This window comes from Lissotriton vulgaris, chromosome 1_2, assembly GCF_964263255.1.
Source record: "Lissotriton vulgaris chromosome 1_2, aLisVul1.2, whole genome shotgun sequence".
Taxonomy (NCBI): domain Eukaryota; kingdom Metazoa; phylum Chordata; class Amphibia; order Caudata; family Salamandridae; genus Lissotriton; species Lissotriton vulgaris.
In genome coordinates, this window is record NC_141686.1 from 215,186,424 (window position 1) to 215,203,229 (window position 16,806).

General features: G+C 46.6%; 1 protein-coding gene across 6 annotated transcripts in view; it reads right to left on the reverse strand.

The window, feature by feature from the left end:
- LOC147735029 (membrane-spanning 4-domains subfamily A member 4A-like) overlaps positions 1-16,806 on the reverse strand; it is a 316,483-nt gene that overhangs the window by 65,073 nt on the left and 234,604 nt on the right. For all 6 annotated transcript variants that reach the window (XM_086953129.1, XM_086953127.1, XM_086953124.1 and 3 more), the window contains one exon: positions 4,115-4,252. In XM_086953129.1, coding sequence (XP_086809255.1) covers positions 4,115-4,252 — 138 coding nt within the window. The remainder of the gene's footprint in view (positions 1-4,114; positions 4,253-16,806) is intronic.

Below are 16,806 nucleotides of genomic sequence, written 5' to 3' on the forward strand. Positions count from 1 at the left end.
TGTAAACCTGGTTAAAGTAAGGGTCTGCTGGACAACAGCTTGAGGCAAAAGGACTGCCCAATACCGGCTCAACCCCAGCTGGTAGTAAATGCCTGCAGATAACGGCACATAACACTTATGATTTCCAAACCTCACATGCTCATGGTTTTTAAAGTACTTGTGTCTTCTCCATAGGGCCATCTTTTCTCGCACCCTAAATTCCTTCTTCCCGCGATATCATCATCAGACCAACTTCTTAGCACTACACAATGTTGCTATTTTAGAATGAGTGGCTGAGGAGTCTTAGACCATAAACCGAATCTCACTAATACTGTTCAAAAACCATACAATTGTCTACGACTACTAACCCTTCAACCAAAACTGAAGACCTGGCTCTTTCACTCTTTGCCCCACATATATCCTGCTCTTACTCAACAACGAAAAGACACCACATATTTCAAATACTCAGTTATTTAAATCTTCCTTATTGTTAAGAAATTTACAGCACCTAGCTCTGTTCTGCCCATGCACCATCACTCTGAACCCTGGGTGTCTCAACTGGCCAATTTCTTCATTTCTAAAATCAAGACCATTCAAGATTCCTTTCCCCCTACCACTTTAATAACTCCGTCTGAAATAGGTGCCCCTTGCTCTATGTTCCTTCCTGATGATGGTCCTATTCTGGCCAACTTTCCCCCTCTTTCGTTGACTTCTTCTCTAGATCTGATTTCTAAACTCAAATCTGGCTCACCTCTGGATCCTTGTCCTGCAAAGTGCCTGGGAAAAATGGCCCCAGTAATCAATGATCTCATCAACCCGGTGCTCAACTGTTCGCTGAGCACGGGTGTGGTCCCTCAGGCCTGGAAGCATGCCCTGATCCTACCGCTTCTGAAGAAGCCTAATCTAGACCCTTTGCTGCACGCTAACTATAGGCCTATCTCCCTCCTCCCGGCTTTGGCTAAAGGTGTGGACAAGCACGTCCACGCCTCTCTTTCAAACTTCCTGAAAAAGAATAACATCTTGCATGATACCCAGTCGGGTTTCCGTGCCAATATGAGTACGGAGACAGCATTATTGGAGGTCACCGATGCCATCAGAGAGGTGCTGGACGCAGGAGGCAAGGCCATTTTGGTAATGTTTGACTTGTCGGCGGCCTTCGAGACCGTTCCCCACGGCGGTCTCCTTCTCAGATTAAGGGAGATCGGGCTCCGGGCAGCGGTGTTCAATTGGTTTAAGTCCTTCCTAGCTGGCCGCCGCCAAACGGTCTGGGCCCCCCCTTCTCTGCCGAGATGCCGCCATTGGAGGTAGGGGTGCCCCAGGGCTCTGTACTGAGCCCTATTTTGTTTAACATCTATTTGGCAACCCTGGCGGCTCTGGCGGAGTCTTTCGGCGCCCAGATCGTGTCCTACGCTGACGACACCCAGCTTATCTTTACCAGTTCAGAAGGGTCCAGACTTCGATGGAGGGCAGATCAGAGGCTGTCTGGGGGCTGTCTTCAAGTGGTTTGAAGAACATAGCCTTAAATGCAACTCCGATAAATCGGAGCTGCTGTTTTTCGGCTGTTCTTTTGACCCCAGATGGCAATCTTGGTGGCCGCCGGCCATGTTTCCCCCCACGGCTGCCTCCCCCAAGGCCAAGAATCTGGGAGTGCAGATCGATGATGGCCTCAAGATGAAACCCCAGATCTTGGGCCTCGTCGGCAAGTGTTTCGGCATCATTAAGATGCTTAGGAAATTTCTTCGGATGCTTTCTCTTGGCCAGAAAGTTACTGTTCAGGCTTTGATAGGTTCGCGCCTGGATTACTCCAACGTGCTCTACCTGGGCCTGCCGGAGGTTCTCCTCTCTCGCCTGTAGGTTGTGCAGAATGCTGCTGCCAGAGCCATTTTTGGCTGTCATCGCAGAACAAGCGCAACGGCATTAATAAAAAAACTTCACTGGCTTCCCATCAAAAAACGCATGGCCTTTAAGGGTCTCACGCTGACCTTTAAAGTTCTCCATGGCGCAGGAGCAAAATACATCAGAAACCGATTGGCTTTCTATCTGCCTTCGAGGACTCTGAGGTCAGCTTCTCCGGCCTTGGCACATGTTCCATCTGTCAGAAGAGCCCGAATGGGTGGTCGTTCCTTCCGCTATCTTGTTCCTAAGCTTTGGAACTCTTTGCCTGTCTTCCTGAGATTGAACACTAATCTTCTGGGTTTCAGGAGGGAGCTAAAGTCCTGGCTCTTTGTCCAATAGTCTTATGTTCGGTCTGTCCGCCCCTGCTGCCCGCTCTCAATTTTTTCCCAAAAGCGCCGGGACACTCCTCGGAGTAGCTGAGCGCTATATAAAACCAACCTAACATAACATAACATGATGGCAGTGACTTTTGTACTGAGTGCGCAAGGTATTAAGATATGATACTAAGAGTCCTCATGCATAAAAAACCATGGAAGTTTTCAGAGAAAACCACACAACATCAGTGCCAAAACCATTATGTAGAGAAAGGTAGGATGAAACTAGGCGAAAGGTTGCCTTACTATGTAGTCCTAACTTATGATGTCTAACACTGGAGTACACATTCAACTAAAATTTGATACTGCGCTTTTAAGCATGACATATGTTGAACTTTGATGTTATTCTCCCATTTGTGCTCATGATATTTTGATCAGCCTACATATGTACTGCCATGTGTGACACATATGCTTAGTTTAACAATATTTGTATATGAAATAAGATCCAGACACAAAGACAGAGATAGTTATTAAGTCATACCTTACAATATCTTAGTTGGTATGATGTATATTTCTGTTTACTTTACCAATGAGTACGCCATTCTAAAACCGCTCATCGATGGTACTGTGGCAGAAGATGTATGCATCATGTGCACATCTTCGAAATTTCGCAAGGATATTGATGAGCATTCTCTGATGGCCCACTATCGCCTGGGCACTTGTGGAGAAGTTACTCTTGTGGTTTATGAACAGATGTGATGTTGCTGCAGGGTGCACAAATTGGGCATTTGTGTCATCTATGGCACCAAGTGCAAGAGGAAATCCAGCAATAGTGCAGAAGCCTTGCTTTAAATCCATTTTTTGTTGTATAGTTTTGGGGAAGAGAAGGTACTAGGGTGTGAGTTTTATGATGGCATGCAATATAGATTGGATAAAGGCAGAAAATTCTCCTTGTAAAATGCCAGCCAGTCTACCCGCTGTGATTTAGTAGGATCCTGAGGCCAACATGTGTAGGATATAAATAAATGTTGTGTGCTGGGATAGCACTGGTCCTTGCAGTTGCTGACTGGAAACTTGGCGCTATCTTCTCCATCATTTCTATGATGGACTCCCTCTTCAATGTGTAGAACTGTATAACCTCCACCTCCCTGAGGTCAATAAGGGATATGTGCTGATGGAAAACACACTCCTTCTTCCTTCGTTGCCTATGTGGTTGTCGCCTAGATACTCATACACCCAGTTGCAGAATAATTACTGGGCTGAGCAACACCTGACCTGGTTTTACCTGGTGTAATTCCACACCCTGTAAACCCGGTTAAAGTAAGGGTCTGCTGGACAACAGCTTGAGGCAAAAAGACTGCCCAATACCTGCTCAACCCCAGCTGGTAGTAAATGCCTGCAGGTAACGGCACATCACACTTATGATTTCCAAACCTCACCTGCTCACGGTTTTTAAAGTACTTGTGTCTTCTCCATAGGTCCATCTTTTCTAGCACCACGGTTAGAACCCTAAATTCCTTCTTCCCGCGATATCATCATCAGACCAACTTCTTAGCACTACACAATGTTGCTATTTAAGATTGAGTGGCTTAGGAGTCTTAGACCATAAACCTAATCTCACTAACACTGTTCAAAAACCATACAATTGGCTACGACTACCAACCCTTCAACCAAAACTGAAGACCTGGCTCTTTCACTCTTTGCCCCACATATAACCTGCTCTCACTCAACCACGAAAAGACACCGCATATTTCAAATACTCAGTTATTTAAATCTTTTTCACATTTAAAAGAAGTTACTCTGGAGAAATTAGTGTCATTTTAGAAAAAAAGCTGCTTTCCTTTTGGACATGTTTATATGGGAAAATAAAAAAAAATAAAGAATATTTAGAAAGAGGAGATTGTATAATAAGAGGGTGGTGTTACCTGAGTATCTGCTGTGTTGCCAGAGCAACAGACTGACTTGCATCCAAAGACTGAGGTGGAAAACGCCATGCAGAACTCCAGTAGTGAGAGAATGAGCAGGAGAATGAACAGCAAGGTCGCAAAGCCTTGTCGGAAGCCCTAAAATGGAAAGAAAACGTAGAATTATGACAGACAAAAACACGAAGGAACTCACATCACCTTTGGGTATCATACCCCATGTAAGTGGACTGTGGTTTTTTCCCACATGAAATGGATCTGGGCCCTTTGCATTGACTTTGCGTCACCCATGGCAATGTAATGACACTGCAAATGCTGCAGTTATATTTACAAAGCCACACCAGGCCTGATTTACACGACCTTGCGTGGTTTGTAAAGAAATGTAACTCAAAACAGCTGTTGCACTCCATTGAATTACATTTTAACTTGGCAAGTGTTCCATGGGGAGAGCATGGACGTTCCCAAGCAGTCATCCATAGATTTTGGTGTATTCTCAGATCTACAAAGACTTGTAAACTTGGGAATGTGTCAAAATATTACTCCTTTACAAATTAGGTGTAACATTGAGAAATATCTTTATTTTTCCTTGTTATTATCTCTTCTTACATGTGCTGCATTAGCCAGCACACATAGAGTGACAAAAATGCCTATAAAGATTGTTTTGTGTAGGAAGATAACCCTTCCTGCATAAAAATAATCCTGCTTGTAATGCAGGCCCCCTTTTACCATAGTGCAAGGGTGCATTCAGTAGCTCTTGGCCACGCACAGCGTCCCAGTTCTAGGGGACAACAAAGATGCCTTATATCTAAGTAGATGTCACATTTCTGCAGTCTCCTTTTCACAAAACACAGGACATCAACTTTGCTTGATGCCCTGGGTTGGTGTGTGAATTCTAGTTTTCTAGAATACAGAATTTGGCGCAAAATTCTCACTTTGGTGATATATATTCATGGTCAACATTGTTATCATTGTTAACAAGGTGGCATAGAAGCATTGTATTATTTCATGTTCTATTAATATGAAAGGTACAGAAACAGATAGGCTTCACTAGGTGTAGCTAGTGCTTCCCCTCGTGGAAGAGGTCAGCAAGGCAAAAGCAGGAAGAATAGGTAACAGGATTCTAAGAACTATCCCATTTTTTGTTTTTCCAGATTTATAGGTCTTTTATTTAAATGTAATAGTCTTCCTAGATAGCTTCTTGAAGTGGAAGACAACTGCACCTCTTACTGATGACAAGTCAAGGTCATATGTCCTCGTCTAACTTTCTTGATTAGCCTTGTCTGACCTGAGAAGGTCACTGAGGGCCTGAGAAATTAAACAAAGGTTCTTAGTTTTGGAAATATTCGTTGTTAAATCTTTCACAGCAATGTACATATTTTTCTATGGGACTAGCCCGCTGTAGCCAAAATAATTCCCCACCTTCATGCGCCCAGAGTACAGAGACGTTTTACGGCATGGGCAAAGTGGGCTCTGGCTCAGGACCCCTACCTTTCTATGGCTCCCATTATTACGCTTTCTAGACAGTTCCAGACAGTGGCACAATGGAGAGATTATAGGGTCCCCTGCATAATAGGAAAAGGTACTCCCATGTCTCCAATATCTCATAAATACTCAAATGCTTTGCACTGAACAGAGGACCCCTGAAGGACTGGGGTCCCCTTGAAGGTTTGTGGGCCAACAAAGAATGTTGTTAATGACCACACCATAGTTGCTGAGGGTGTGTGTTTGGCATGACAGCCTTAGGGTGGTCTTCCCAAACTTTTTGCCTGCTTACCTCCACTGTTTGTTGTATTCTTTCCTTTGAAACTTTACTACTGCTGACCATTGCTAAAGTGCATGCACTTCTCCTCTAAAACTGCTTTAATTAACGTATCCACTATTGGTATATTTAATTTATCTGTAAATCCCTAGTAGAGTGCACTACCTTTGGCCACAGCCTATAAATTAAATGCTACTAGTGGGCCTGCAGAACTGATTGTGCCACCCACACAAGCAGCACTTTAAACATGTCTCAGGCCTGCCACAGCATAGCCTGTTTGTGGAGTTTACACTGATATGCCGACTTGGCATTTAAAACCCCCTGGTAAGCCTTAAACTCCCTTATTATTATCTATATAGCACCCCTAAGGGAGGCCCTGGGTATCCCATTGGGCAGGGTGCAGTGTATGTAAAAGGTAGGACATGTACTTTTAAGCTTTGTATGCCCTCATAGTGGAAAACACCTCAATTTGATTTTCACTATATGAGGCCTACCCCTCTCATACGTTACTATTTTAGAAATGCCACTTTTAGAAAGATGGCATTTCTCTGCTCTTAAAGCTTTGTATGCCTACAATCTGTCTTCAATACACGTCTGGGGTGGGAGACAGCAGGACTTTGTGCATTCCCTCTAGACAGCCACATACAAATGTAGGGTCGGTGTGACTGAGTGCCCATCTGCATCATGACGGCTCATCCTGGGAAGGATTGGAGGAAGGAGCTGACACTTACACCTGAGTGGGCAGTATCCTGTACCCCCCCACAAAGTTTGATTACCACCTTGTAGTGAGTCTGGAGCCAGGGCTGAGAAGGGAGGACTTCAGTGCACTTCAAATCTCCTCTTTGAAGTTACCTCCATTACAAAGGGACAGCAGGGTATAAGTTCCGGGGTTATGACCCCACGAAATGGGCAACTTCTAGACCTGTAAAGAAACTCTGCCAGGAAGAAGGACTATTGTGCTGCTACAAGGACTGCCAACTCTGCTGTACTGCCGTTCTGGAAGAACTGCTTTTCTGCTACACTTCCCTGCTGCCTGCTACCCTCTGTCCCTGCTTAGAAGGAATTGAACTCTTTCTTGAACCCAGAGAGGTCTCCAAGGCCATGCTAGCTTGCCTCGTGTTTTGAGACTTAGGGATATCAAGGTCTCGCTTCCTGCCCCCAATGTCAGTTCGAAAGTGGATCCAGGTGCTTTCTCCAGTGAAATTGATGCATCGCCTGCTGCGTGAAGCAGAATCAAAGTATAACCGCTGTTGCAGGAACAATACCGGAGCATTGCACTAAGAACCAGCACATTCCTCTGGGACTGATGCGTTGGAACCACTGCATCGCTGGCGCAACAGTGAGAGAAGATCGACGCATCCCCTTGACTGCATGGAGAAAAATGGCGCATCAACTTTCGAATCAACACATCTCGGCTTCCGTCATCGTCTTCAGAACAAGTGCATCACCAAAATTGCTGCATCACCTCGAGTGCCGGATCGACACTGACGCATCGCTCAGCTGCACCCCACATCTCGCTGTTGCGAACAGGATCCCAGTATTTTGTTCAGCAGGCCTTGCGTGGCTCCAGTACCTGGCCCGTTCTCCATCACGGCCGGCCTGAACTCTTGATTTTGGCCCCAGTCCAGCGCGACCAGATAACCCACATAGGTACATATTGCTTCTAAGCCCTATTGACACTTTTAATCTTTAAAAATGCCTATCTTTGACTTCTACTTATTGGATGTTTGTCATTTTGGTCTTCTTTTATTCATTAAATCATAATCAACTTTTCTAAACTGGTCTGGAGCATTTTGTGGTGTTTTCACGGTGTTACTGTTTGAAGTGTTGCACCCATACTTTACATATTGAGTTAAGCCTACCTGCTTTGTGCCAAGCTACCATAGGGTAAGCATAGGGTAAGCACAGATTAATTTATAGTGTGCTTCGGACTTACCCTGATTAGGATTGTGGTTCCTGTTCAGACATAATGCATACCTCTGCCAACCAGAAACTTAATTTCTAACATGGCTTGAATGAGCTAAAAATTGATAATATATTCAAAGTTGTTCCGAGCAGATAGCCTCAAATTATCTTTTGCCCGAGGTCCCCAAAATCCTTAAGATGTCCCTACCATAGTATATTTATCAATAAACCCTGTTGGCCTTCTCCACCACCAACACCTTCAAGGGCCCTTCTACTGTGGGGACCCAGTCTATAGGTTGCAATCCCATATTTCACGTGAGGCTGCAGCCTATTCTGGAGTATCAATGAACTTGTTGGTGATTCAGTGATAGGGGCAGATGTAACTCTCGCAATTCTGTGTAATGTAATCACATGGATTTACCCAAACATTCGGTGAGATTATGCAGAAATATGCGAGAAGAGCAATTCTGTATTGAGCACTACTTACAAATACACTCCCTTGCAGCCAAAATGGATGTGAGGATGCGTTTTGCTCCAAGAAACCAGTGCTTAGTGTAACAGAACATAAACAGCAGCACAAGCAGTCACTCGCTCTTGCTTATTGTGCTCTGGTGGTAGGATTTCTTCCCCGCAAGTTACTATTAATTACGCGAGCTGGTGTAATCACCATATATTGGTTATCAACCCCTTTCATTGAATGTTTCGCTGTTTCACTTGACGCCATTGCACCATGGGATACATTTCACCATCGCAGGAGCACAGAATATAGTGCTTTTCCTTTTTTTATGCACATCAGAGTCCTGTGTTACTGAATGGCCTGAGTCTATAAGTCTACATGTTTTCGAACAGCTCAGCGAGCAGAGTCTATCAATTCCTTACTGCTTGTTGCACGTCGCATGTCCACGGGTATGTGAGAAAGAGTATTCCCCCTTCAATCAATAGACCCCACCCCAATTATCTGACATAGCTCTATATGAACAAGTTACTTACCTTTTGTTTAATCCGTATTTGGTATATACTCTATGTAGCCGCAGATTCCTTACCTTAGAATTATCCCCAGGCGTCAGACTGGCTCCGGAATTGTTTTGTGAGCAGTACCCCTGTGCATCGTTAGGGTACATCGTTTGGCTCAATGTGGTGTAATCAGAGTCATCTGCGCTGGAATGTGACGTGCACCGTACCTCTATAGCCAGCGTACTGACATCAGTTTATTTTCACAACTTTCCATGCTAGGAGGCAGAGCCACAAAGGACACTGTAGAGTCTCTACCAATTAAGGCGTTACCGAAGGCAAGTCTGATACAGACTCCTAGCTCAAGATTCCTAACCTTGGAATAGATACCCAATAAATACTTCCCTGGAGGTGGGTCTGCGGAACAAATTCACACTAGAAAGTCCTGCAGGACCGAACAGGCAAAGTGCCCTTCCTGACACACCTGCCTGTCCAGGCAGTAGTGCTTGGTGAACATATGCAGCCTGGTGGCTATCCAGGACCGGATCTCTGCAGGATATTGCAGTATTCGCAGTATTTGCAGCCTCTAGCGCTGATGGAACGAGCATTCAAACCCTCAGTGGGTTACCTCTTGGCCAGTGAGTAGCAGGTTTGAATACAGATCGATTGAGAGATGATCCATTTCTGCATAGCTTTTCTCTTCTTGGTTCCAACATACCCCACGAATAGTTGGTTGTCCAACCATAAATCTTTTGTCCGGTTGAGGTAGAACAAAAATACTTTTTTGTTGTCATTTCTTAGAGGGATATAGCAGACCATAAAAGGTAGGCAGGGTGATGAACTGGCACACATAAAAGGAGGGCTAACTTTCAGCATAAAAGTCAGTCAAGTCAAGTCAAGTCAAGAAATTTATATAGCGCGCTACATACCCATAGGGTCTCAAGGCGCTAGAGGGAGGGTGGGGAATTACTTGTCGAATATCCAAGTTTTAAGTTGCTTTCTGAATGCTAGGTGGTTCTGAGTAAGGCGAAGGTGAGTGGGAAGTGAGTTCCAGGTTTTAGCTGCCAGGTAGGAGAAGGATCTACCTCCCATATGGTTTTGTTGATGCGAGGTACCGTGGCAAGGGCTTGGTTGGAGGATCGCAGCTGACGGGAGGGGGTGTAGAAGGACAATCGTGTGTTGAGGCATTCGGGCCCAAGATCGTAAAGTGCTTTGTGTGCGTGGGTTAGGAGGCGGAAAGTAATCCTCTTATTTACGGGGAGCCAGTGGAGGTTTTTCAGGTGACCAGAGATGTGTTCTTTACGCGGGATGTCTAGTATGAGCCTGGCTGAAGCGTTCTGGATGCGTTGGAGTTTTTCCTGGAGTTTTGCGGTGGTACCGGCGTATAGTGTGTTTCCGTAGTCCAGGTGGCTCGTGACCAGTGCGTGGGTGACCGTTTTTCTAGTTTCGGTGGGGATCCAGCGAAATGTTTTTTTGAGCATGCGAAGAATGTTGAAGCAAGATGATGAAACGGCGTTGACTTGTCTGGTCATCGAGAGTGAGGAGTCCAGGATGACGCCCAGGTTCCGTGCGTGGTCCGTCGGGATGGGGGCTTTTCCAAGGGCTTCTGGCCACCAAGAGTCATCCCAGGCGGAGGGGGAGGTGCCTAAGATGAGGACTTCTGTTTTGTCTGAGTTCAGTTTCAGACGGCTGTGCTTCATCCACTCGGCTACTTCTTTCATTCCTTCGTGTAAGTTGGTTTTGGCGGTGTTAGGGTCTTTGGTGAGTGATAGGATCAGTTGAGTGTCATCCGCGTAGGAGATGATGTTGAGATTGTGTTGGCGAGCGATGGCCGCAAGGGGGCTCATGTATACGTTGAAGAGGGTGGGGCTGAGTGACGATCCTTGTGGCACGCTGCAGATGACTTCAGAGGCCTTTGACTTGAATGGTGGGAGGCGGACTCTCTGTGTTCTTCCGGTGAGGAACGAAGTGATCCATTCCAGTGCTTTTCCTTGGATTCCTACGTCTCTGAGGCGCTGTAGAAGGGTGCTGTGACAGACTGTGTCGAAGGCAGCGTAGAGGTCGAGGAGGATGAGGGCGACTGTGTCTCCATTGTCCAGTAGAGTTCGAATGTCGTCTGTTGCTGCGATGAGGGCGGTCTCAGTGATGTGTTTGGCTCAGAAGCCGGACTGTGAGGAGTCGAGGGATTTGTTGGTTTCGAGGAAGGCGGCGAGCTGGTTGTTGACAGCTTTCTCAATGACTTTGGCCGGGAATGGAAGGAGCGAGATGGGGCGGTAGTTTTTGAGTTTGGTGGGGTCAGCTGTGGGTTTTTTCAGAAGGGCGCTGAGTTCTGCGTGTTTCCAGCTTTCCGGGAAGGTGGCGGAGTTGAGGGAGCAGTTGATGACATCTCGGAGGTGTGGTGCTATGATGGAGTCTGCTTTGTTGAAGATGTGGTGAGGGCATGGGTCAGTTGGGGATCCTGAGTGGATGGAGTTCATCAGGTGGATGGTGTCCTCAGTGGAGATTGGGTTCCAGTCGTTAAGGATGTTCAAGGGGGGTGAGGGTCCTGCAGAAGATTGGGTGGGTTGGTCTTCGGGTCGGTTGTCGAAGCTGTTGTGGATGTCTGCGATTTTGTTGTGGAAGAAGGAAGCTAGGGAGTCGCAGAGGGCTTGGGAGGGGGTGATGTCGTTGGAGTTGGCTGATGGGTTGGTAAATTCTTTGACGATGTTGAATAATTCCTTGCTGTTGTGGGCGTTGTTATCTAGACGGTCTTTGAATGCGGCTTTCTTGGCAGACCGGATTAGTTGGTGGTGTAAGCGGGTGGCGTTTTTGAAGGCGTCCCTGGTGCTGGTGTTAGGATCTTTTTTCCAGGCCTTTTCGAGGGAGCGACAGAGTTTCTTAGATTTCTTAAGATCATCGTTGAACCAGGATGCGTTTTTGATGCCTAGCTTGATTAGGCGTTTTTTCAACGGTGCTAGGATGTCGGCGCTGTTGGATAGCCATTGGGTGAGGTTAATGGCTGCTTGGTCGGGGTTTGAGGAGTGGGCGGGGGGGGTTTAGAAGAAGCGATGAGGAAATCTGGTCGCTGGTGATTTTGTTCCAGTTTCTTCGCAGGGTGGGTTGAGGATGGTTGTGGATTGTGGTCTTATTGTAGGTAAAGTGAACGCAGCTGTGGTCCGTCCAGTGAAGAGCTGTGGTGTGACTAAATGAGACATGTTTGCTGGAGGTGAAGATAGGGTCGAGAGTGTGACCTGCAATGTGGGTGGGGGTAGTGACGAGTTGTTTGAGTCTGAGGTTGGCGAGATTGTCCAGAAGGGGGGTGGCGTTGCTGTCGTTGCTCTTTTCCAGGTGAAAGTTGAGGTCTCCCAATAGAATGTATTCCTTGGAGGGGAGGGCGTGTGGGGTGATGAAGTCAGTGATGTCGTCACTGAATTGTGCGCGGGGTCCTGGAGGCCGGTAGAGGAGGGTGCCTCTGAGTGTGGTCTTGGGGTCGGTGTGGATCTGGAAGTGAAGGTGTTCGGCGCTAGCGAGGTTGACGTCTGAGCTGGTTGAGATGCGGATGGAGTTCTTATGGACGATAGCGATGCCTCCTCCTGTATGCTTGATGCGGTCCTTTTGGATGATCTTGTATCCTTCCGGAATGGCGATGGTGATGTCTGGGGCTGAAGAAGCATTCATCCATGTTTCTGTTAGGAAGGCGACGTCCGGTGAAAAGGTGTCTAGTAGATTCCAGAGGTCGATGGCGTGCCTGTGGACCGAGCGGGTGTTGAGCAGAATGCATTTAAGGTGGTTGGTGTCAGATCTCTGGTTGGTGTTAGTGGATGAGGAGTTGTTCTTGGTGCCGTCGAACTTGCAGGAGTTGCAAGAGAAGGGTCCATGGGTGTGTCCAGGAGCGGCTTGGACGCAGTTGGGGGAGCGGCCGAGGTTAAGGGCTAGGAGGGTGGTGGCATCGTAAGTGAAGCGAGTGGGCTGGGCATTACGGGGACCAGGGGGTCTGGCGCTGGGCGCGGTCCAGGCGCGGACGGGCGTAGACGGGCTTACCTTTGGCGCACCTTCGGCGCGGTCGTAGTGCGTGGACGCTGCGCGTGGGTTCATCTATATTAAATGGATAGTGGGGGGGCGGAGCGTGGGAGGGTCAGCTGGGAGGCGGTAGCAGGGAGGCGGGCCAGGGGAAATCACAACAACAAAATGGTGGGAGGGATTCAAAGCGAAACCCAGCGCAATGGCCTCAATGAAGGAGGGCTTCTCAAAAATCAATATTGCACAAGCGCTAATTTCAAACAGCAATTCAGTCACCAGAGCTACGATAACACAAGCGCTCTAAGGTACGACGCCCAAGCTCTAACACAAGCGCTATGAACTACGATGCAAATGCGCTCTAAATTAACACAGCAATTCAGTTAATTCTTTCAGCAGAGCTACAATACCAGACACGAGTGCAGAGACACGAGTGCTCAGTGAAGGTGCTTCAGCTGTGGGAGCGAGGGGGAGCGACCATTCGGGACGAACCAGCTTCTCTGGAAAGATGTTTAGGTGTGGAAGCTTACTGATCCTCTGGGCAGATGCAATTGCCACAAAAAAGGAGAGATTGATGGTAAGGAGCATGAGAGGACAGTTAAGTAATGGCCGAAAAGGAGCGCTCATTAAAAATGTAAGTAGTAGGTTGAGATCCCTCTGAGGCAGGATAAAGGGCGAGGGTGGAAACTTATGTTGGAAACCTTTCATAACCCTATTTACAACAGGGGATTTGAACAGGAATGTTGATCTGGCAACCTCCGAATGGCTGATATGACAGCAAAATAGCTCTCTAAGGTGACCAAAGCAGAGCCCTGCTGGGCAAGGGTAAGGATAAATAGAAGGACCTGAGAAAGGGGAGCAGAAAGTGGGTCAACTTGCATTTCTGCACACCATGTCACAAACTTGCCCCAGCAACAGGCATATACTGTCTTGGTGGAGGGAAGCCTGACTGCCAAGATAACATTACAGACTATGGGCAGAAGGTTGAAAGCTATCAACTGTTGCCACTCAATCTCCACACATGAAGGTGTAGCGCTGACAGGTTCGGGTGAAGAACCCTCCCCTGCTGCTGTAACAGAAGTTCCTGCCGAAGAGGCAGTCTGATTGGAGGACCGATGACCATGTTCAACAGATCGGAATACCAAAATCTCTGAGCCCAGTCCAGAGCCACAAGGATGGCTTGGGCCCGGTAATTCCTGATTGTCTGGAGAACTCTGAGCAGGTGTGGTTTGGGTGGAAAAGTGTACAGGAGGCTTAAGCTCCATTCAAGATGAACGGCGTCTCCGAGGGAGAGCCGTCTTGGAAACTGCAGTCTCAGAAGTTCTGGCATTGGGGAAACATCCTTTACAACGCAACTTTTACCACGCAGTGCCTTTACGACGCAACTTTTACAACACAAACCATTACAACGTATTGCGCTGGGGGGCGCTCTAGGATAGGGAATAAGTTTAATTTACTATCCAACACCTTCCCTAGTGTCCACGGGGACTAGAGTTGGAATAGTAAATTAAACTATTCACTATCCAGCACCCCAAAGTGGTATGCGTTGTAAAGGTTTTTGTTGTAAAAACCGCGTTGTAAAGGCATGCGTGGTAAAAGCATGCGTTGTAATGTCATACATCCCTGGCATTGTACATTCTTTACGGTTGCAAACAGAAATAACCAAGACTCTCCCTACTGCTGAAAGAGACCTTGCCCAATCTCTAGATGAAGATGCTACTTGAGACCTGCTAAGCATCTTCAGCTGATTTAATCCTTCCTGTCATTCAGAAGCCTGTCCGGTGTTGAACCATTGAGGATATGCATTGAGGTTCCACCCAGGTCCAGAGGTGCAGGGCCTCTTGACAAAGGATCCATGGCCATACCCCGGCCTGGTTGTTGCAGTACCACATGGTGGTGGGGTTGTCTGTGAACAGCAGCACTAGCCTTCCATTGATGGACTGTAGAAAGGCTTTCAATGCAAGCAGGATTGCCAGAGCTCCAGTAGGTTGAGCTGGAGTCCGTATTTCGCCTGAGATCAGAGGCCACTTTGCTCCACCTCTCCCAGATGGTTGACCCATCCCAGTAGTGAGGCATCTGTCACCACTGTCATATCTGGTTGGGGAATGGTAAGGGGTCTTTTGCTGACCTAATCATAGTTCGTTAACCACCACTGCAGATCCTTTGCAGGTTCCTCTGAGATTTGGACCATGTCAGAAAAATTTCCCTGATGGTGTGACCACTGCAGAGGCCCATATGCCAGCGGGCATGTGTCACAAGCAGAATGAAGGGGGCCATAAAGCACAGCAGTATCTTATTTAGTCATAAACATCCGTATCATAGCCTCAATATCCTGGACTTGCCATTCAGGAGGATTATCCCGAAACTGCACCGTGTCCAGAACAGCTCTGATGAAAGGGATCATCTGAGAGGGTGTCAGGTGTGTCTTTGTTACGTTGATAGTGAACTCCAGGACGGATCGGGTGATATCAAAGACCTCGTTGATTTTTTACTCTTTTTTTCTTGTGGCACTTACACAAAATCCTGGATGACTTTAACTGCTCTTTGACTTCATACTCTTTGTTGTCTTGTGGTACTTACACAAACTCCTGGATAACTTTAACTGCTCTTTGACTTCATACTCTTTGTTGTCTTGTGGTACTTACACAAACTCCTGGATAACTTCAACTGCGATGAAGATCGATGACTCTGCAACTGATCCCAGGACCTTCCTCTCATCTGGGATCGAGACTGTTGAGGTGTCTCAGGCCAAGCAACCAGGAGCTTGAGGGACCTTTCCCTCAAGACAATGGCATTCATGGTGTGGGAGTCAACGCAGGACTTCGAGTCATGGTCGTGCTCAAGGCACCAGACCATCACCAACAATAACATGACCATCACCAACATCTGTCGGTGACAGGCACCCCAGGTCTTGAAGCCAGCTTTCCTAGTGGACATCACTGTCACACCAGGACAAAGATCTCAACAAACTTCAAACAAAAGTTAAAAAAGATCAGTCAAATATCGACTGGGGGTAGCACGCTCCAGATCTGAGCTGACTGGTCCTGGTAAAAGAGAACTGATGTCAACGTTCTAATGAGGCGCCTATATAGGCACTGCGTACCTTACTTCTGCTGCTGACAATGCCGACAGCGCCACGCAGAGTCAAACAATGCCACCTACCGGCTTAGGAAAAAAACTCTGGATCCAGTATGACGCCTGGGGATATATCTAAGGTAAGGAATCTGCGGATAGAAGTTTCTATCAGATTTTATCTGTCAGAGCCTTAGTGACAAAAAAATGAATAATCAAGTGCTTTTTCTGGAACTTGATCTACTTGTGATTAGTATGCTTGATAATTAAATATTGAGATTTCTGATAACAGCGTTTTAGCCTATCAAAAGAAGAATATTGCTCTGTTATTCACACTCCAATATGCCTAGATGTAAACACATTACTGTGCAATGGAGACTGCACTTAATGGTCTGTCTCTTTACATTTTAACCCATCGTAGTGTAGCATATATGGTTAATGTCCCTGGTGCAAAGCACAACGTGTAACATGCAGATCACAGATTTGTGCTTAATGTACCTAGCTAAGTGGCTTACTGCTTTTGTCACAGAGATGTAAAATGTAAATCCGTATTTGTAAAGCGCGAATTACTTACCCTTACGGGTCTCAAGGCACTGGGGGCCGTTGAGGAAATTAAGTGAGCTGTTGCCCAGAGTCACATGGTGCTGAGCTAAGTTGCCATTGGAGCCAGGGATCAAACTGTGATCCCCGTGCTACGAAGTCAGCTGCCCTTGCTGTTGCACCACACCTCTCCACAGAGATCGTTTTGTTACCTGCAGTTCACAAATTACAATATGTCTAATGTACAGCATTATGGGCTTTAAACCAGCATCAAACTGCAATGAAAGGATTACAAAGGTATTGTTTATTTTCTCAATATTTTGTTATTCAATGGTTGCTATAAAAAAGGTTAATTTGGGTAAGAATTAACTCTTATGAATCCCTCTATTACCTACTCTGTTGATTTTAAACCCTGAGTTTGTGGAGTAGATTTCCTAAGACTCTGCGCTGGGTTTGCATCACAAAATTAACA